The sequence below is a fragment of the Heterocephalus glaber genome, unplaced genomic scaffold, assembly GCF_053883595.1.
Source record: "Heterocephalus glaber isolate CG9 unplaced genomic scaffold, H.glaber_assembly_v1.0 deba00001452, whole genome shotgun sequence".
NCBI classification, from domain to species: Eukaryota; Metazoa; Chordata; class Mammalia; order Rodentia; family Bathyergidae; genus Heterocephalus; species Heterocephalus glaber.
The window spans coordinates 15038848-15057533 of record NW_028258302.1 but is presented as its reverse complement, the minus strand read 5'-3'; the positions used below and the strand labels follow the sequence as shown (position 1 = coordinate 15057533).

The 18686-nt window shown below is 55.2% G+C and overlaps 2 protein-coding genes across 13 annotated transcripts; both read right to left on the bottom strand.

Annotated features, from left to right (window-relative positions):
* Position 1: 1 nt before the first annotated feature.
* Map3k6 (mitogen-activated protein kinase kinase kinase 6) lies at positions 2–11259 on the bottom strand. Of its 6 annotated transcripts, none has more exons than XM_004850702.4 (29): positions 10559–11259; positions 9044–9183; positions 8932–8955; positions 8466–8656; positions 8199–8367; positions 7718–7824; positions 7152–7322; positions 6934–7046; positions 6412–6571; positions 6036–6201; positions 5852–5959; positions 5698–5747; positions 5510–5605; positions 5292–5379; positions 5079–5212; positions 4810–4937; positions 4468–4604; positions 4031–4136; positions 3165–3322; positions 2872–3064; positions 2647–2785; positions 2188–2347; positions 1905–2081; positions 1551–1656; positions 1184–1337; positions 989–1101; positions 826–899; positions 499–575; positions 2–292 (listed from the first exon to the last, which is right to left on the bottom strand). In XM_004850702.4, the coding sequence occupies exons 1-29, from the start codon at positions 10899–10901 to the stop codon at positions 202–204; spliced, it is 3873 nt and encodes a 1290-aa protein (XP_004850759.1). In that variant the 5' UTR covers positions 10902–11259; the 3' UTR covers positions 2–201. The 6 variants fall into 6 exon arrangements, with proteins under 6 accessions (XP_004850759.1, XP_021118798.1, XP_021118799.1 ...); XM_021263139.2 differs by having other exon boundaries at positions 2–397; positions 10559–11076; XM_021263140.2 differs by lacking the exon at positions 8199–8367 and having other exon boundaries at positions 2–397; positions 8588–8656; positions 10559–11076.
* A 2440-nt stretch (positions 11260–13699) lies between these two features.
* On the bottom strand, positions 13700–17572 carry Fcn3 (ficolin 3). Of its 7 annotated transcripts, none has more exons than XM_087215475.1 (9): positions 17393–17572; positions 16957–17052; positions 16612–16656; positions 16354–16386; positions 16002–16129; positions 15080–15209; positions 14839–14973; positions 14278–14369; positions 13700–14064 (listed from the first exon to the last, which is right to left on the bottom strand). In XM_087215475.1, the coding sequence occupies exons 1-9, from the start codon at positions 17562–17564 to the stop codon at positions 14053–14055; spliced, it is 843 nt and encodes a 280-aa protein (XP_087071601.1). In that variant the 5' UTR covers positions 17565–17572; the 3' UTR covers positions 13700–14052. The 7 variants fall into 7 exon arrangements, with proteins under 7 accessions (XP_087071601.1, XP_004850765.2, XP_021118802.1 ...); XM_021263146.2 differs by having other exon boundaries at positions 13873–14064; positions 16957–17160; positions 17393–17523; XM_004850708.4 differs by lacking the exon at positions 14278–14369 and having other exon boundaries at positions 17393–17571.
* Positions 17573–18686: the final 1114 nt, after the last annotated feature.

The following is an 18686-nucleotide window of genomic DNA, read 5'->3' as shown; positions in this document are numbered from 1 at the left end:
GTACTGTTCAATAGTCTTTGGTCATGTTTGGTGCTCTTGGGTGCCTCTGTAGGTGGTTCTCCACACTGGGGCTGGGCCTGGGCCCTACTCTGACCCCAGCCTCCTGCAGTTGCCTGTGGGTCCTGGGACAGGTGTGTCAGAAGCTGCTTCATATCTTCTCTATTTATCCATCCATCTGTGCCTGTCCTGGCTCTGGTGCCCTCATTCAGCCTCTCGGGGTCCAGGGGTTCCTGATATGGATCCTGCTCGCTTTGCCAAGATGGCTCTCCAGATGCGGCACACCATCCCTCCCCTGGGGGCAATGGGCTCAGTGTGGCTCAGCCAGAAGAAAGCCTCAGCTCTCTGGGACCCACTGTCTGCCCAGTGCCACCTCTGTCCCCAGGGGACACTGGTGGTCCTGTGGTTTCCAGGGAGAAAGAGTCAGGCCTGTAGCCAGGGTCAGGCTGTGGCCAGCATCAGGCTGTGTGTGTGGTTCATCCCTGAAGGGCCCAGGTGTACCTGATTCGGGTGTAGAGGAGGTCATCTCGAGTGGCACAGGTGAGCAGGGATTGGAGGGTGAAGCTGTGGTTCAGCAGCTGATTGTGGACAAAGACCCACAGAAATAGAGAGAAAATTACAGACAGATGTGTCCGGAGATCCAGGTACTAGTTCTGTTCTACTATCACAATGCTAAGGCTTCAGTTTTCCCCTCTGTATCAGGGTGGGAATACATTAAGGGCTGAGAGCCTCTGCAAGCAGAGGGAAATGTGAGAAGAGCTGAAAGATGGACAGAGAAGCAGTCTTTGCTTGGTGGGGGTCAGGGATAGCCAGCAGCTCCCCCCTCACCGTTTGGATGGTCCCTGAATCCACACTTAGGTCCTGTAGCCACTGCACTAGGCTCTGGTCCTTTGGAAGACATGCTGTCAAGAAGTCAGGAGATGAGCCTAGTGGTGCCTCCGCTGGAGGCCACCTCACACCCACACCAGCTCCTCCAGCCAGGACAGCTCACCCAGAGGCTCTGAGGCCAGGGCATAAGTCTGGACCTCCTCATTCACCCGCTGTAGTGCCCGGTGCACCAAGGCCTGGCACTCCCGTTCCTTCTCCTCCAGGACATCCCTAAGCCTGTTGAAGCACAAAAGGAGAATGGAGTGGGGAGTGGGTTGAGGGTTGTGCAGGTTCTGTGGGCCATTGTGATGAGCTTTACCGGTCAGTCTCAGCCCGCAAGAGGCCCAGCTGCACTGTAAGGGGGGGGCTCTGCTCGGGTTCTGTCAGGAGCGAGGTCTCCTGCTGCTTCTGCTGGGACTCCCAGTCTTTGCTCAGCTCCTCTGACCTTGGTGAGACCATCTTCTTCTCTACCTCTGCCAATCCAAGTAGGGTGAGCTCAGGCAGGGCAAGGACACCGGTTTGGGACCCCCAGATACTGTTGCCCGAGGAGACTCTGAGAGGGACCAGACAGGGCCAGGCCTGGAGATGTCTCATCACACACGCGCTCCTTCCGGCCTCTCCCGCACCCCTCGGCAGTACCCGGTGAAACCCTCACTGGCCGGCTGCTGGGCACCGGCTCCTCCTACCCGGATCTAGCACAGCCAGGGCTGCCCGGACGGCGCGGCTGAGCAGCGAGTCCAACACGAACATCCAGTGTGGGCGGATCTGGCGCCGGCGGAGGATCTGCTTCACCTGGAGGGAGAGGAAGGACGTGGATAAGCGCTGACAACCCTGGTGGGGCTCGAGTTGGGAAAGGCCTTGAGAGTTTCCGCTGGAGGAAAGGGGGGTGGGTGGGCTTGAGGTCCGAGGAAGAGCTGGGACTGGGGCAGACACCCTGTCTTCATGTGGAATTTCAGAGCGTCAAGCCTTGGCCAATTTCCAATCACAGGTAGCTCACTATCTGTTATTGAGCAGCCCTAACTGCAAGGAAACTTCCTTACCGCATCTGGGAAGGCGAAGAGTGGTCCACTCAGAAGTGTAGGCCCAAGGCCCTGGGCCTGCAGCTGTGCTTGCAGCACCCGCAGTTCCTGGGCCAGCTGCCGGCGATTGGGGGTGTGGATGTGCGCACCGAGGCAGCGCAGCAGCTGTTCCACATGAGTCCTGTTTAGCCGGGTACCCTGAGAAGGGGAGAGGGGCCGTCAGGTAGGAGAGATTCTGGTGGAGAGGCCATCAGCAGTCCTGTCTGTACTCAACCACCAGGGGGCGCCCGGACAGGCCGCCCACCTGCTCCCGCTCCAGGAGCAGATTTTCCGCCAGCGTGGGCAGCTCCTGCTGCAGCACCTCCGCGAGCATGGCCCGACGCTTGCTCTCCTGGTGCAGCAGGCTTAGCCCTGAACTCTCCTCCAGGGACGCTGGCTCCTCGACTCCGCCCTCCTCGGGCACCCTAGGTGCAATGGGAAGCGTCTGGTGGAGGGCGGGCAACAGCATCCAGCCACCTCTGCCACAAGGTCCAGATCCTGGCTGTTACTTTAATTCTACCTCACGGGGCTAAGATTAAACCCAGTACTGGGGAAGGGAGCACAGTAAATAGAAGTAAAAGCGTCTGAGAGAGGGCAGTAGGTATCAGATTCATCCTTGCAAGGGTCAGGGTGCCCAGGTCCCCAAGAAGGGCTTTGAGGTGAGGGGGTGGGGTACAAAGGGAAAGCCAGATGAAGGGAACCCCCTCAAGGACCCCAGGCTCACCGGAGCAGGCTGGTGTCCCCATAACTGAGGCAGCGCTTCGGAGGGCTGGGTGGCTGCTGAGAGGGTGCCTGAGGCCTAGGGAATGTCTGGGACTGGGTGGTCATGTCAGCTGAGTGAGTGGGACCAGCCGAAGGGGCATCTGATGAGAGGGAACAAGCTGTCAGAGCTCCCCCTCCACAGCTCCTCAGCTCTCCAGCCTGCTCACCTCCTCCACCCCCATAGCACCTGAGGACTGAGGAGCCTGACGAGGAGAGCTGGGGCTGCGGCTTCTCTTTCCAGGCTGCAGGAAGGGGTCCTCCAGCAATGCTTGGGCATTGGCTCGGAGGCGGGGGTCTGGCTCAAAAGTTCGGAGGAGGAAGGCTTGGGCCTCAGCAGACAGAGAGTTGGGCATTGGTGGATGCACCTTATACATCCCCACCTGGCAGGGGGACAGGGAGGACAAGAGTTATGATAAGAGATGTTCAAGGTCCAGCCGAGCCCCGCCCAAGCTCCATGGGTCAGGCCCCACAGTGTCTCACCTGAAACATGGCAGCCTGTGGGCTCCCTAGCTCATGGAAGGGTGGGCGACCTGTGGCCATCTCAATTACAGTGCAGCCCAATGACCAGATGTCAGCTGCCTTCCCATACCCTCGTGGGCCCTGGTCAATGATTTCTGGGGCCATATACTGCAGGGTCCCTAGAATGGGAGCAAGAGCAATAATGGCCACCTCAGCTTTATCATGGGGAGGGGGGTTTCCATCATCCTCTGGCTGCCTGCACCTGTGCTGAGCCTGTTATCCCAAACAGCTCCTATCTCCTACCTACCTTGGCCATCAAACATCTATCCTGAGTTTCATCACCAATCATAGGCTCCATTGCCTGCTAAGGCTTCTATCATTCATGCTAGGCTTCATCACATTCATGGACTCCATTACCATAGGAGCATTCCATCATGTATCCTGGACTGAACTAACCCCCAAATTATTATTATTATTATTATTATTATTATTATTATTATTATTATTGGGGTTTTTTGAGACAGAGTCTCTCTATGTAGTTCAGGCTGGCCTCAAACTGACAGTAATCCTCCTGCCTTAGCCTCTTAATTGCTGGGATTACAGGTGTTTGCTATCACATCCAGGTACCCCTCTGAATTCTACCATCCATCTTGGCCCCCAACACTCACCTCAACCTGCATCAACACGTGTGCACTCCATTTTATATGCTAAGCTCAACTTTTCCAGTTATCTGAGCCCCAGTTCTGGATTCTATCACCCCACCCCTGGCTCAATTACCTACCCTGGATTTCATCCCCTATTAGAACTCTAATTCCATGCCCCAAAAAAACCCAGTTCCCAGGCTCTAAGAGCTCTGCTGCCCACTCAGCACTCCCACACCCTGGTACCTGTAAACGTCTCAGTGCAGGGTGTGATGCCTGCTAGCCGCTTGGAGGTGCCAAAGTCAGAAATCTTGAGTAGCCCACTGAAGGTGTTGATCAGTACATTGTCCCCCTGAAAGGCATCGACATTGTGGTCAGTGGACACTGGGCTAGGTCCCCGGCACAGAACTGGACACACATCCTAGGAATCCATTTCCTGGGGATCCCAGCCTGGCTCACCCTATATCAACATCCTCCCCCTGCCACCCACATATAAGCCCCTCTGGGAGCTGGTGCCTGGTTTCTTTTCAGATCTGAACCTGTCTCCTTTAAGGAAACTCCCAGATGATTTCCTCACTTTTTGCAAAGGGTCTTCCCACTGAATCTAAACTGCCAGTCTCTGTAACACACCACCACGAGTACCACCCCACCCCCCACCCCCACCCCCAGCACACAGGGCCCACCTTGATGTCCCGGTGCACAATGCAGTTGTCGTGTAGGTAGCTGAGTCCCTGCAGGATCTGGCGGGTGTAGAAAGTGATAGTACTCTCGTTGTCCTTCAGGGGTCCCCACACTGACCGCAGCAAGGAAGACAGGCTGCCTGGACAGATACAGTCCAAGTTCACGGTTGGCACTCATACCTTTGCTCAAGGCTCAGGTACAGCCATGCCATGGCCCAGACTCCACCTGGGCACAGCCACCCACTCACGCTAGGGTTCATTCCCCCCTAGGGTTCTCCACCCTTCCTGACTCCATTCCTGTGCCCCACACTGGGGTTTCACTCCCCTCCCACGCAGAGCAACTACCTCCAGGCACCTCCTCCATGAAGATCTTGAGGTAGCCGCCCTGGCTAGCTGAGCCCAGATAGCGCACGATATTCTTGTGGTGCAAGCGTTTGTGAAGGGCAATCTCTTCGTGCAGGGGCTGAGAGAATCTGGGGGAAGTAGGGAGAGAGGACTGGGATGGATGTAGCGGAGGTGCCTACCCGATCCGCGCCTCCAGGCCGTGCCCCAGGATCGTCCCCCCACCCACACCCACACCAGCCGGTCTCCCCAGTTTGCTTCCTACACTGCACCTGCTGTCCCGCTCCGGGATCTCCTTGATGGCGATGCGCACCCTCGTGTGCCGATCGCGGGCTGCGTACACCACCCCATATGTGCCCTTGCCCAGCACCAGCCGCTCGCCATTCTCAGTGTATTCGTAATCAAACTGCAGAGCAAGGAGGACGGGGTTCGGCAGAGCCCTCAGCCCAGCTTCCCTCCTAGAGCCCTCAGTTCCACGTCCTCACCTCCAGCACCTCCCCTACGCCCCCTGCCTCCTCCGCGGGCGCCGTGGACTCTGGATTCTTCACCGAGGCCTGGATGAGGCCACAGAACCTGGGGGCGGGGTCGGAGGTGAGGCCAGTGCGAGGGGAACCTTGGGAGCGAACAGTCCTCTCCCCACCCTTTTCCCTCGCTCCCCTGGGCAAGCCTGCCCGGAGTGCCGGGACCGAAAGGCTGAGCGCACCACTGGCAGTGCCCGACGCTGGGGAAGCACAGCTGCACGTCCTGGGCCGGAGGAAGCGCATAGAGGAAGCAGCAGCGCTCGTCGCGCTTGGAGGCGCTGGGGAAAGAAGCGGCCGGGGAGGGCAGGATTAGGGCAGGCGAAGGCGGGGTGGCCAGGTGGCCACGCACCCTCGGGGTCCTGCCTCTCACCTGACTCCGCAGATGGAGGGCACGGGGAAGGTCCAGCTGGAGGGCCCCTCCTGAGAGAAGAAAAAGGGTTTGGGGAGGGGCTTAGGGATGGGAGAAAGCCTCAAAGAGAGCGGAGTGGAGCCTTGAGCGAAGAGGGCCTCAGCCACTCATTCACCTGGGTCTCCGGCTCCTGCAGGTTTAAGGTCACGGTTCTCACTGGGTTTGCACCCTGAACCTCAAGCCTCGCAGGCAGCATCACTTTGTTCATCTCCAGGATCAGCACCTATCGAGGCAGCAGAGGGCAGGGGGGTGAGAAGGGCCTCACCCCTCTCCCGGGGCCCTGCTCCCACAGGCCTCACCAAGCACTGGTTCTCCTGGGGACAGGCTGCTGTCTTAAGCGGCTTGCAGGACTGCAACAAGAAGTGCAGCCAGAAGTGAGCTCGAAGGTGGGGTCCTCCGGAGGGCTCTGGCGTGGGCCTGAAGTGCTGGTAGAGTAGGAAGGTTTCCATCACTGACACCAGGTACCTGGGGGCACAGTCATGTTCCCAACTCAGCTCAGGCACCCTCTGCCATAGTCAGTAGGAGCAAACTGCCTTGGCTATAGCCAGAACATGGGCACAGGCACCATGGGCATTGATCAGGTCACGGTCTGGGGCTCAAGCTAAAGTGCTAATGGACAAGGGAGCAGAAGCCCCTAGCCCAAGGCCAGCCAGGAATACAGAAGGGGCCACCTACCATATGGGGGCATTGAGCTTGTACAGCTGCTCTGCAGCCAGCACCACCTGGATAGGGTCATTGGCAAGGATCTGGGCTCCCAGGTAGAAACCTACATCCCAATAATACTGCAGCTTCTCCACACAGCCTTTTCGGGCCAGCAGGCAGCCCAGCTTCATGCCTGGGGGAGAGGGGCATGGGTCCCAGTGAGTGTAGGTGCACGTGTGGGTAAGACCCAAACATGGGCTACATCACTCATGAACTTAGGTATGGATGTAAAAGGTAGATGTGGCAAGATCTCAGGTAGGAGTAGGAGCCCAGGGACAGGAGAGGGTTTGGGCAGAAGCAGATATGGAATTCAGTGTGTAATGGGTACAAGCGTGAGCTCAGGAATGGTGGTGAGAACTCCAGTGTGAGCATGGGCAGAGCAGTCCAAAAGGAATGAATTTAGCCTTAGCTCCTGGCCATGGTCCTATCTTCTTGTCCTCTGCCCAGGGTCCCCTGGGCCCTGAGGAGGGGACAATGGACCAGGATTGGGCTCACCTATGAGCTGGAGTTCCTCAGAGTCCTCAAATTGCTGCCCAGCTGCCATGAGGAGCACAGCTGCATTGATCCCAGAGTGCAGGCTGGGCTCCACGTCGAAGGCCTTGCGGTACCTGCCGAGGGGCAGGGGTGAGTAGCCACGGGGCTGGACGGATGCCCACAGCCCTGTCCCTCATCCTAGCAGCTCAGCCTTCTGACCCCTCTCGTGTAGCCCTTACCAGTGATAAGCCTGCTCCAGGTGCCCTCTATCTTGGAAGCCAGAGCTAAAGAACATGTCCTTGTAGATACGGCCACACATGCAGTATAGGTCAGGTGCCACGGAGCCCTCAAGCTGTACCAGTGGCAGCAGCACAGCCAGTGCTTTCTCCCGGTCCCCAGGCCTGTTCCTCCTGTGGCAGGGGAAAGTGGGGTGAGGACTGGCCTGATGACCCTGACCCTCTCTGTCCTGGGTCCCCTAGGCCCTAACAGCAGGGTCCCCCCCAGGGGTCTGACAGTGACCCCAAAATGACACTGAACCTGGTCAGGACATCTTTAAGGATAGTGACCCCAGATAGAAGTGGTTCCCAGCTGCAATGACTCTAAGGAACTGTGACCTTTGATAGTTGTGACCATACTAAGGCTATATCATCTCCCCTGTCCCCACCAGAGAGCAGTTACCCAGAACAGCAGTGACCAGTACCCTGGTCAGCAAATTCCTGGAAGAGCAGCGGACATAGACAGCAATGGTCTCACAGAGCAGGAAGACCTCATGTGGCTCTGACCCAAGCCTTGCTCCAGCACTCACCGGTTGAGAGCAAATGTGTAGTGGAAGCAGACATTGTGCTGCTCGGCCACGTCACAGGTGGGCAAGGCCTGCAGTGTCTCCACCAGCTCAATGATGGCTGAGTAGTCCTGCATGAGGGAATAGCCAGCCCTAGAACGATGAGCCCCCGGCCCTGAGAACCCTGAGCCAGGGTCCTGTCATCCCCTATACTGTCCTCTCTGCACACTTCCCTCAGGCCCTCATAGCCACCTGTGCCACACTGGGGGTGTTCCCCACCTACAACTCCCCGGGAGGCAGTGACATCATCATCCTCAAATCTGAAAATCTGAAATCTGAGGCTCAAGAGAAGTTAGATAATCTGCTCAAAAGGACCAGTGAGCTAATCCTCGGTACCAAAAAAAAAAAAAAGGACCAGTGAGCAAGTGACGCTGCAGGGAGCTGAATTTGGATTTGCCTGATAACAAATGTCCACCACCTATCTGCCTCCCTGAAAACCAAAGACCTGCACATCACGGTAGGACAGCAGCAGGTTCATGATGATGTCAGGGCTCAGCAGCTCCACGCTGTCCAGTCTCCGCTGCAGGCGAGCCAGCTCCTGACGAAGCCGCTGCCCACTGAACCTCTCCCGAGCCTGCCGGATGGCCTGCCGAATGGTCTCCCGGAAATAGCCACTGATGCCCAGGCCAGTAGAGGGAGGGAGAGAGAATGGTGGGCCTGTCCCTCAGGTCAGACTCCTCCTGGTGCACCCTCCCCGTGAGCCCCCCATTACCAAGAGTCCGTGGGCGTGGCCTCCAGCAGGCAGGCAAGCCGGCCCACCAGGGGAGAGAGCAGGGCCTCGGTGCCCACCCCCGCCTGTACCAGCCCATCAGCCAGGCCCCTCAGGAGGCCTACATCACCACACAGCACCCGACCAGTGGCCGTCACCACATAGGGGATCAGTGTGTAGCTGCCAGCACAATCCTGGTGGGAAAGAGGCGGGAATTAGTGGAGGTCAGAGGTCAGCACACAGTTAGAGAGGAACAGGGAGGGGGAGTGAGGTTAGTACCACTGAGGATCAGAATAGTAGGAAAGGATCACATTTCATAAAAGAGGCTATAAGGAATAGAGGGTCTCATGGATGTCAAGGGGTCTTCAGGAGGTCAGAGGTAACTGAGGAGGCCAGGAAGATTAGTAGAGGTCAGAGGTTACAACAGAGGTCAAAGAGCACAATGGAGTGAGGGGTGGGTTCTGCTCACCGAGTTCTTCTGGAAAATATCCTCCTGCAGGAGGCAGACAGTCAGATACTAGCATTCTGGGTAGGCCTGACCCCAACCCTGCATCTGTCCCCATGAGCCACCCGCCACCTACACGCAGGGCCTGCAGGTCTGGAAGGTCGGCCTGGGAGCAGAGGAGCACGTTGTTGGTCATGCTGAAGCTCTCACGCACGGCGAGGTGGTAGAACAGGGAGGGCTGTGCCAGGGAGCCGCTCACCTCCAGCACCACCACATCTGTGGGCACAGAGGTGCAGGTCCTGAGCCCTGAAGCCTCACTAGGTGGGGAAGGAGCCTGGGGATGCCTGCTGGACCCCACCCGCCTCGCTGTGGGACTCTGTGCCAGGCCTGTACGTCTTGTAGGGTCCCCAGCCCTTTCACAGTACTGCCATCTGTGGTGTTGCAGAGGAGTTGGGCTCCCTGAGCTGAGACTCTCAAGCCAGGGGCAGCTCTGTGCTGGAGAGGGGGGTGAGGGTGTGCTGCAGCTCAAATCCTGTTCCAGAGGCGTGGGAGGCAGAAGTCCCCTCCCCTGGGTCCTCATCCCAGTCTCTTGAAAGCAGCCAGCACCATTAGTGTGTGTAGACAAAACAGTGCCTGTATGTGTGTATGTGTAACTCACTGTGTCTGGCTATGTCTTTGTGTGACAAGGTCTGCAAAGGGCTGTGTGAGTCAACATGGATGTGATTTGTGAGTTGATGACTCTGTATGCGTCTTTGTGTCCTTGTGGTCGGGTCGGCCTTCATTTTTAGGCTGCAATTCCATGGATGTCCAGGAAGCACAGTTCCCGGACTCTCGGACGAATAAATAAGGATGGAGCGGCGCGGGCATCCGGGCTGGAGCGAGGGAGGGGTGATCCGAGAGGTAACCGCCTTCTGGCCCCGCCCCCGCCTCTCCTACTCTTGGCGGCTGCTAAATTGCCTCACCAGAATCCAGACCGGACAGGCCCCTTGCTTTCCTTTCTGCCTCTCGAGCCCGATTGTTGGAAGTAGTAATACTGAGACCTCTAAAGTCCAGCCCGTCGGGAACGGGCCCCACATTCCCTAGTCCACGCTCCCCTCCAGGATTAGCCTTCAAAAGCTCCGTGAGAAGCAAGGCGCCGTGGTGCAGGCTTGTAGTCCCAACACTCTGGGAAGCTGAGGCAGGAGGATCGCAAATTCGAGTCTCACGTGGGCAATTTCGCGAGACCCTGTCTCAGAATTTTTAAAAAGGGCTAGAGATGTGGCTCAGGGGAAGGCCCTGGGTTCAATCCCCAGTACCAAAAATAATAAAAATCTCTGCGTGAGATCAACTGAAGGCTGAGCTCTCCAGCGGCCCCTGGGAACCACAGTCCTGCCCCTCTGTTAGTCCCGCCCTAGAGTTTCTAAACCCGGTCCCGTCCCAACCCTCTAGGAAGGGATGGCCTCTATGGTAGGGTACTTAGGCTCCAATCTTGAGCTCCGTAGTTAGATAGATCTCCAAATCCAATCCCGAGCCCAGCCCTGCGAGCGCAGCCACGCTCCAGACCCCTACCTAAATTCCACTGCCGTCCCAGCCCCAGGTCCTTTAGCTTGAACTCACTTTCCGCCCCAGACCGGCACCCAGTTCGGCCCCGCCCCGCCGCCCCCGCACTCACCCGCGTTGTAGAAGGAATCCAGCGCGGTGGTGTCACCCAGCGTCAGGGTCCCAAAGGGCAGGCTGCGCAGCTGTGGCGGCGGCCGCGGCCCGGAGAGCTGCGCACAGGCCTCGCGCAGGCAGCGCAGGGGCAATGGTTCCGCCTCGGTTCCGGCCCCAGGCTCCAAGTCGGGCCGGGGCTCCCGGGTCAGCACATAGACCACGCTGAGAGGCCGGCTCCGCGCGCAGCCCCGGCCCGGGGGCCCAGCGATCGGCCGTCCCCGGCTCAGCGCCTCAGCCAGCGGGTCCTGCCAGCAGCTGCCGGCGCGCTCCAAGGTCCCGGACCCGGGGCACAGCCCCGCCATGCGGGGGCGCTCAGGAGCCAGGAACCTAGGGCGGGGCGGGAGCCTGGCGCGGTGAATCCAGGGAGCTCGGAGCCGGAATCCAGTCGGGCTCCGAGAATCTCCTACGGGATCTGGGTGTCCGGAGGTTTGCCGGATGCCCTGTTTCGGAAATCTGGAGTCCAGGGTGAAATCAGCTCAGACTTTCAAGGTCCTTGAGGATCTCAAATCTGGGACTGGGTTCCGGGAATCGGGTACCAGACGATCCTCGGCTCAGAGTCAGTGAGAGAGATCCCCGGAATTGGGTTGGCAGTGTCTCCACCCAGACTTCTCTGGGAACCGCTCGCCGGCCGACACTTAGTCTTGCCCTCACTTGTAGGCCAGCCCAGCCCTTTCCCGACCGGGAAAGCTCCACCCTCGGCCCTGAGGCAGCGCCGCTCCCCTGCGGCTGGGGACTCGGCCTCGCCCCTCCCTCCTCTCCCGCCAGAACCTCTGACACTGGCCGCTTCCGGAACAGCCCGTGCCCCTTTCACGCCAACCTCTGTGGACTGCTCTCACCTCAGGGGCTCCAAAGATGTGTGCCCAGGACTGGAATAAGGAACAAGTGGGATCTGCAGGCCCTGCCCTACAAGCTCTGCTGAGTGAGCGGACCTCAGAGCATCAGGTGTACAGACACGGTGGTGAACAGTGGGCGGTCAGAATCCTTCAGGCCCAGAGCAGGACCTGGCCTCAGAGCTCTGGCCAGGCAGCTGTTTGCCCCAGAACTCTGCCTGCTGTGGAGCCCTGCTGACCTTTGACTTCTCCCCAAATCATGACATTGGGGCCTGAAAAGCACTTCCCACTGTAAACATTTCTCTACTCACCCTTTGAAGGAGAATTTCAGAAACCTTTGGGCTACAACCACATCCCAACTTCAAATCCCCAAAAACTTCTAGTGTGAATTAGTGACAGAGGTATCACGCTGGTATAAACCTCAGTGGACCTTGCTATCAGGAACTGGGGACTTGGGAAGGAGGTTGAGTAACTTGTCCAGGATCAGCCAGCTACATGACAGAGCAGGATGCAAACCCAGGACTATCTGTCAGACTCTTAATTATTTGTTGCTGCCACCATTTAATATTGTGGCTTTGGGCAAATGAACTGCTCAATAATTGCTAGCTTGGCAGCAAATAAACATATGAAAAAATGTTCAACATCACTGGTCATTTGAGAGATGCAGATGAAAACAACACTGAGATTCCACCTCACCCCACAAAGAATGGCTGCTAGCAAAAAATCAACCAATAACAAATGCTGGTGGGGGTGTGAGGAGAAAGGAACCCTTCTCCATTGTTGGTGGGAGTGCAGACTGGTGCAACCACTGTGGAAATCAGTATGGAGATACCTCAGAGAACTAGGGCTAGAGGTCCCATTTGACCCAGCTATTCTCCTGCTGGGTATCTTCCCCAAAGAATTAAAAGAATCCTACCACAGCCATATATGTGCACCCATGTTCATAGCGGCACAGTTTGTAATAGCTAAAGCTTGCAAACAGCCCAAGTCCCCATCAACTGGAAACTGGATAAAGAAGATGTGGGGTTTTTTAAAAAAATAAAATGGAGTACTACTCAGCCATAAAGAAAGAGAAACTAGAGACATTTATAGCTAAATGGATGCTTACTGAGGCCATACTCCTTTTTTTTTTGGTACTGGGGGTTGAACTCAGGTCCTTCTGCTTTCCAGGCAGGCAGAACCACTGAGCTAAATCCCTGGCCCCTCAGGCCATACTCTTAAGTGAAATAAATAGGACACACATATGTAAATACCGAATAATTTCTCTAGTGTGAGAAACTGAAAGTGTAAATAAGGATTAAAATGATTAAAATGAATGATTGATAATTTGAAATATTAAAAGGTCCAAAGGTGTAGGGGTGGTGGGAGGGGAAGGGGAAAGGAAAGAAAGGAAAGGAAAAATAATGAGAAAAGAAAAAAAAAATGGAAACAAAATCTATGTAAATGGGGAAGGGTGGAGGGGGTGAAGGGCACCCAGGGAATGGGGAAAAAATAAGAACCAAGACTCATCATGTACAGGTACAAACACCCAATGATAAATGTAAACATGTTGTATGCCTAAAATGTACCAATAAAAGAATTTAAATAAATAAATATATATATATATATATATATATATATATGTAAATTGCTACCTTGGTGAGTGTTGTTTCATTGCTCTGTTGCTTCATGGAAGAAAAATGTACCTTCCTTGGTTCGACCCTGGGTTCAAACCAGCTTCCCATGGGATAAGCAATAACCAAAAAGCAGTAGGGGTGAGAACTTGGCCCATGACAGAGGCTGGAGTGGAAAACAGACAACTTACAAGGGACAAGCATGAGCAACAGAGAGCATGAGAAAATTATGCAATTCCTGCCACAAAACTGTTCATTTAGCTGGGTGTAGTGGTGCACACTTGTAATCCCAGCACTTGGGAGGCTGAGGCAGGAGGATTGGCACAAGATCAAGGCCAGCCTGGGCTACACAGCAAGTTCAATTCCAGCCTGAACTACATAGTGAGACCCTGTCTCAAAAAACAAATAACCTGGGTCCACTTCCAGGACCCAGATGGCCCAGCAACATTGTCAGTGGATGCTTGAATTCCATCTATTTCCCCCACTAGATGCCCCTTTGGTCTTGTCTTGCACACTTCCAGAGACAGAAGCCTCATTACCTTAGAAGGCCATCCCTTTTATTTTCCTGATTGGAAGGCAGTTTTTCCTTAAATGGGGAAATTATGTCTGCTCTGCCCTGTAGGGTTTTGCCCAGTAAGTGAGAGTCTGGAAAGCCAGTAAAGGGTTAAAGTGATTTATTTTTAGATGTGGACAGGGAAGCAGAGGCGGTTGGCAATGGGGAGATGGCTGAGGGTCCGGAAGCTGCACAGAAAAGATAAGGGCACTGTCTGCCAGGGTGCCCTAGCGAAGCATCATCCTAACCCTTCGGTAGGGCCGGCCCACGCCTCGGCCTGAGGCCCAGTCAATGCCATACTTGGGGGCAGTGGCCTCAGACACTGCGTAGAGCCCATTGAGATTGGATCGGTAGCAGGATCCGTACCACCAGGCACCATGGACAACCACTGCACAGTTGCCCTCTCTTGAATCGTGGTCAGCATCAAAAGTGGTGAAAGGCTTCCCACTGTGAGAGCTCAGGGAGTCCCCTGCAGGGAGAGGCCGGAAGGTACCTTAGCACTCCACACCATGCCTAGCACTCTTGGAGATTTTTACCTTGGAGATATTATCAGACCCCTTGAGACAAGAGCAGCACCAAAGGGCCAGATGTTTGTCCAGAGCCACTCAGCTAGTCAGTGGCAATGAGATTTGAACTTAGAACTATCTGGCTCCCAATTCACCAGCTTTTTCCCCTGCCTTACCCTCCAGAATCCCCAGTTTCCTTCTAGTTCCTTCATCTCATCACAGTCCTGGTCAGCAGACTGAGCAGTGACGGGAGGAAGCTCTTGGGTGCCTGAGCAGGAAAGGGGGCTCCCCTGAGGCCCCTCCCCATAACCACTTCTGCCTTTCAGATCCCTCCCTAGCATTCACTGCTACTCTGAAAGAAGCCTTTCCTGGTTCCTCTCTCAGAGCAGAGACTGCTAACACTCAACAGAGCCTTGGGTAGCACCCACACCCCCATGCTACCTCCCCACCAGTTTTATGGAGGAAGAAACAGGCTCTGATAGGGAAGGGAATTGCCCAAGGTCTCATAGTTAGCAAGTGGCAGTGTTGGACTCAAACTGTTTTCCTCTAGGGCCCCAATTCTTTCCCTCCTGTGCCATGTTTTGCCAGGATTGCCATTTCTCAGATGTGGAAACTGAGGCCCACCAAGGGGAAGATACTGTCCTGACTCATTCACGGAGGTACTGGCAGTGCTGGGAAAGAAGCCAGCCTTCCACCCTGACCCCTCATTAGGCCCCACGTTAGTTAGGCGCACTCACCAGCGGTGCCCTCTAAGAACCTGCCCAGTGCCAGCTGGTAGTGGTCTTTCTCCCCAAGGAGGTGGAAGGACTCATAGAGGGCAAAGGTATGGTTCCCAATAAAGTCTTCCAGCTCTACTCGAAGCTCCCAGGTACCTGGGAGGAAGGGGGAGGCTGGGATTGTGGACTCCTGGGATCCCAATGTGGCAGTTTGGGAGGCAGGCCATACCCTGTAGGCCCCTCCGCCTTACTGGGAACTCACCCTGCAAAGTGAGCTGGTGCAAATTCTCATTCCCCAGCCAGAACTCAGACTCCTGGCTCCCAAAACCTGCTTTGTAGGAAGACCAGGGGCGGAAGAAATCCACAGAACCATCCTGTCGCCTCTGGAACACCTGGGGAGTCAAAGGGGACTGGCACACCAGCTATGGCTCCAGCCACAGGGTGTGGACAAGGGCAGTGAGAGTTGAGGTGGTGAGGGATGGGCAGGCATTTCCCTTCCTTCGGTTGGGGGCTTGTAGATGAATGTGATTCCTCCTAGTGAGCTTTGCCTGTGAATATACTGTACTAACTCCGTTCCTTTATTAGCCAACACTCCACCAGGAATGGAAACCTTGTAAACTCGGTAGGGGAAGGGGGGAGACTGAAATGACAGAAGCGCTATTGCTGCTGTTGGGAGATGGTCAGTCCTGAGCGGATGAATACTCAAAATAAACTGCTTGAATTTACTATGCTAAAAATTAAAATATTTAGCCAGGTGTGGTGGTGACACCTGTAATCCCAGCACTTGGGAGGTGGAGGCAGGAGGATTGCTGCAAGTTCATGGTCAACCTGAGCTACATAATGAGACCCTGTCTGAAAAAAAAAGAATTAAAATATTTAAATGAGAGATGTTACTCCCAGAGGTCCAAAACTGGACTTGGCTTTATCCTGCTGTTCCCACACCTTCCCTATCCAAGCCAAGCTGTCCCTCAGCCCTGAAGTTTCCCACCTAAATATTTTTAAATCCATGTGTCTCTCATTACACTGCTGCCACATTCCACTGTCAGTACTCTACTCCTCACATTCCCACTGCAATTATGGGTCCCTGAAATCCTCTAAAGGGTGCCTCGTCCCAGTGGGCTCTAGTTCCCCCTAGGGGATGAGGGGAGAAGTGACCACTGAGCCTGCTCCGCTTAATCACTCACCAGCCAGCCACCTCCTGTACTGTCCATGTCACAAAAGACTGGGAGGACCCTGCCCTCAGGTAGGCACAAGCGATACCAGCCACTCAAGGTGGCACCCCGACTCAGCAACTCCCGACAGCTCCTGGGGCCTAGGAAAGGAGAGATCCACCAGGTGGGGTGGAGGGCAAGTTATTTCCCAAACCCCTCCACCCAGACACTGGAACAAGTGTGGGACTCCAGGAGGCCTTGTGACTCCCTTGGAGAGGGGTTCTAGGGAGGGCTGTGGGGAGGGGTGGGGCCACATTTGGGGGCCCCTGAAACACCAGGGCACTGCCCGATTTCCGATTCCTGGCTCCTACGAAGGCCACCTCACCCTCCTGGCACCGGAACAAGTTCACTGGATCTCCTGTCCCAGAGAAGGGTCAAGTGTTGGTTCCAAGGTGAGGTTCAAGCACACCTAGTGGGGTGGGGCTCAGGCCCTTCTAATTCTCCCCACTGCTCCCAGGCTTCCGCCCTTAGTGGATGGGCAATCATAGCCCACTGCTGAGCAGCAGCCACACAGAAACATCCCATCTTCTAGTCTGGGGACAGAGCAAAGAAAGGAAGGGAGTTCCCAGTCCCACACACTTACCTGGCTCACCCTTGGGACCCATCTTGCCTGGTGGCCCAGGTGGCCCTGAAATCCCAGAAGCAGAGATGCCATGAGTGCTGCCTCATGCCCAGAACCGAAAGAAACAAGGAACTTGGAGCCAGAAGTTTCCAATCTCATTTGTACCCTTTCCTGACTCTGAGTTTGGAGGCAATAAACATCCTCCCTGACCCTCATTTCCTCTCAGCAAAGCAAGGACAATACCACCTACCTGGAAGATCTTAGGATGCTGGTGCCTGGCACCAAGGAGGTTCCTCAGTCCAACTGCTACATCTCCAGCCTCCCCAGGTTATCCCAAGGCCCCTGCCCGTTCCCAGCATCTCTCACCTTGGGGACCTGGAGCTCCCTTCTCCCCAGGACTTCCTGGGGTTCCAGGACAGCTAGGCAGGAGAACAACTTTGCTGGCTTCCAGTTCCCTGGATTCTGCAGGGAGACATGGGGCCGGTGGGCACAGGGTGGGCATGTCTCTTCCAGAGGCCTCTACGGTTCTAACTCCACTGCCCACCTTCTGGCTGGCAGGATGCTTGCCTGCTGAGTGAGTAAGTGTTTGCACCATTTCTATCCTTCTTGCACTGCAGGGGCTAGGGATTTAGCTTAGTTGTTCCGCCACCTGCCTTGCAAGCACAAGGTCCAGAGTTTGATCCCCAGTGCCAAAAAAAATAAAAGTTGTGCATTGCAGAACCCAGACTGTCAAACTCTCACCCTGCTCCTTGGAGCAGGGATTGAGAGGTGGGTTGGTGGAGAAACCACCCTAGGCCCCTACCTGGGCATCTGGGGTGTTCCTCGGTCCTCAGGCAAGCAGGTCCCCAAAATAGGATGAACAAAGACAGTGGAGTCCACAGTAGACCCATTTTGCTGGGGTCACCAGAGCAAGGATTCCACCTTTTATAAGGAGCCAGGCTGATGCGAGAACCTGTAGCAAAACTTCCTCTCATTGTCCCCCAGGGGACACCCCACCCAAGCTGGAGCCAGTAGGGGGTGGGGCATTTCCTCTCTGAGCCCGAGAAAGAACAAGCATTGTCTCTGGCCTGCTTCTAGGACTCCCCAGCCATCTCTCCAGATCTCTGCATTCATATAGATTTTCTGTTTATTTATGACACCGGGAATGAAACCCAGGGCCTCACACAAGCTAGGCAAGCACTCTATCACTGAGCTACATCCTCGGCAATTTTTTTTTTTTTAGGCAGAATCTTGCTAATTTACCCAGGCTGGGCTGGAACTTGCAATTCTTCTGCCTCACCCTCCCAGAATGCTGGGATTACAGTCAAGTGCCACCATCCTTACCTGATGCTCTCTCCTTTAACCTTAGCTCATTCTGTGCCTTCCATTTGGAATTCTCTCCTTTTTGCTTCCACCTGCCCTAAGGCTGTCTCTACTATCCTGGTCCTTCTTGGGCTTTTACTAGTGACCACTGCTTAGGGCACTTGCCTAGTATGTGCCAGGCCCTGGTACCAGTGAACAAATAAAAAGTGACTAACGGGTCAGGAATTTACCTCAGTGGTTCTGCCGCCTGCCTCGCAAGCACAAGGACCCGAGTTCGATCCGCAGTACCAAAAAAAAAAAAAAAAAAAGATCAAAAATTGACTATGAGGCACCTGCTGCACTCAGAGGTCCTGCTGAGTGTGGTTGTACATCACCTCTGATCTCTACATGGCTTTGCTCTTGGCTGCGGGTTATATGCCTGGTACAAAGCAGGGGCTCGGGTGCTCAATTAACACTCTAAGTGGATCTAGGTATAGCTTGGTGGTAGAGCATGTACTTTTTGTATGCACAAGGCTCTGAGTTCCATGCCTACACCAAAATACATATATGTTTAATGCCTATATACTTATTTTATACAAACATATGTTGTGGTTTTTTTCCTGTACCAGGAATTGAACTCAGGACCTGGTATTTGCCAGGTAGTTTGCAGCACCACAGAGCTGCATCTGTGGCCCCTTGTTTTGTTTTTTGAATCAGGGACTCACTACGTACTTCAGGCTGGCCTTGAATTCACTATGTAGCCTAGGGTGGCCTCAAACTCAAGGCAATCCTCCTGCCTCAGCCTCCTGAGGGCT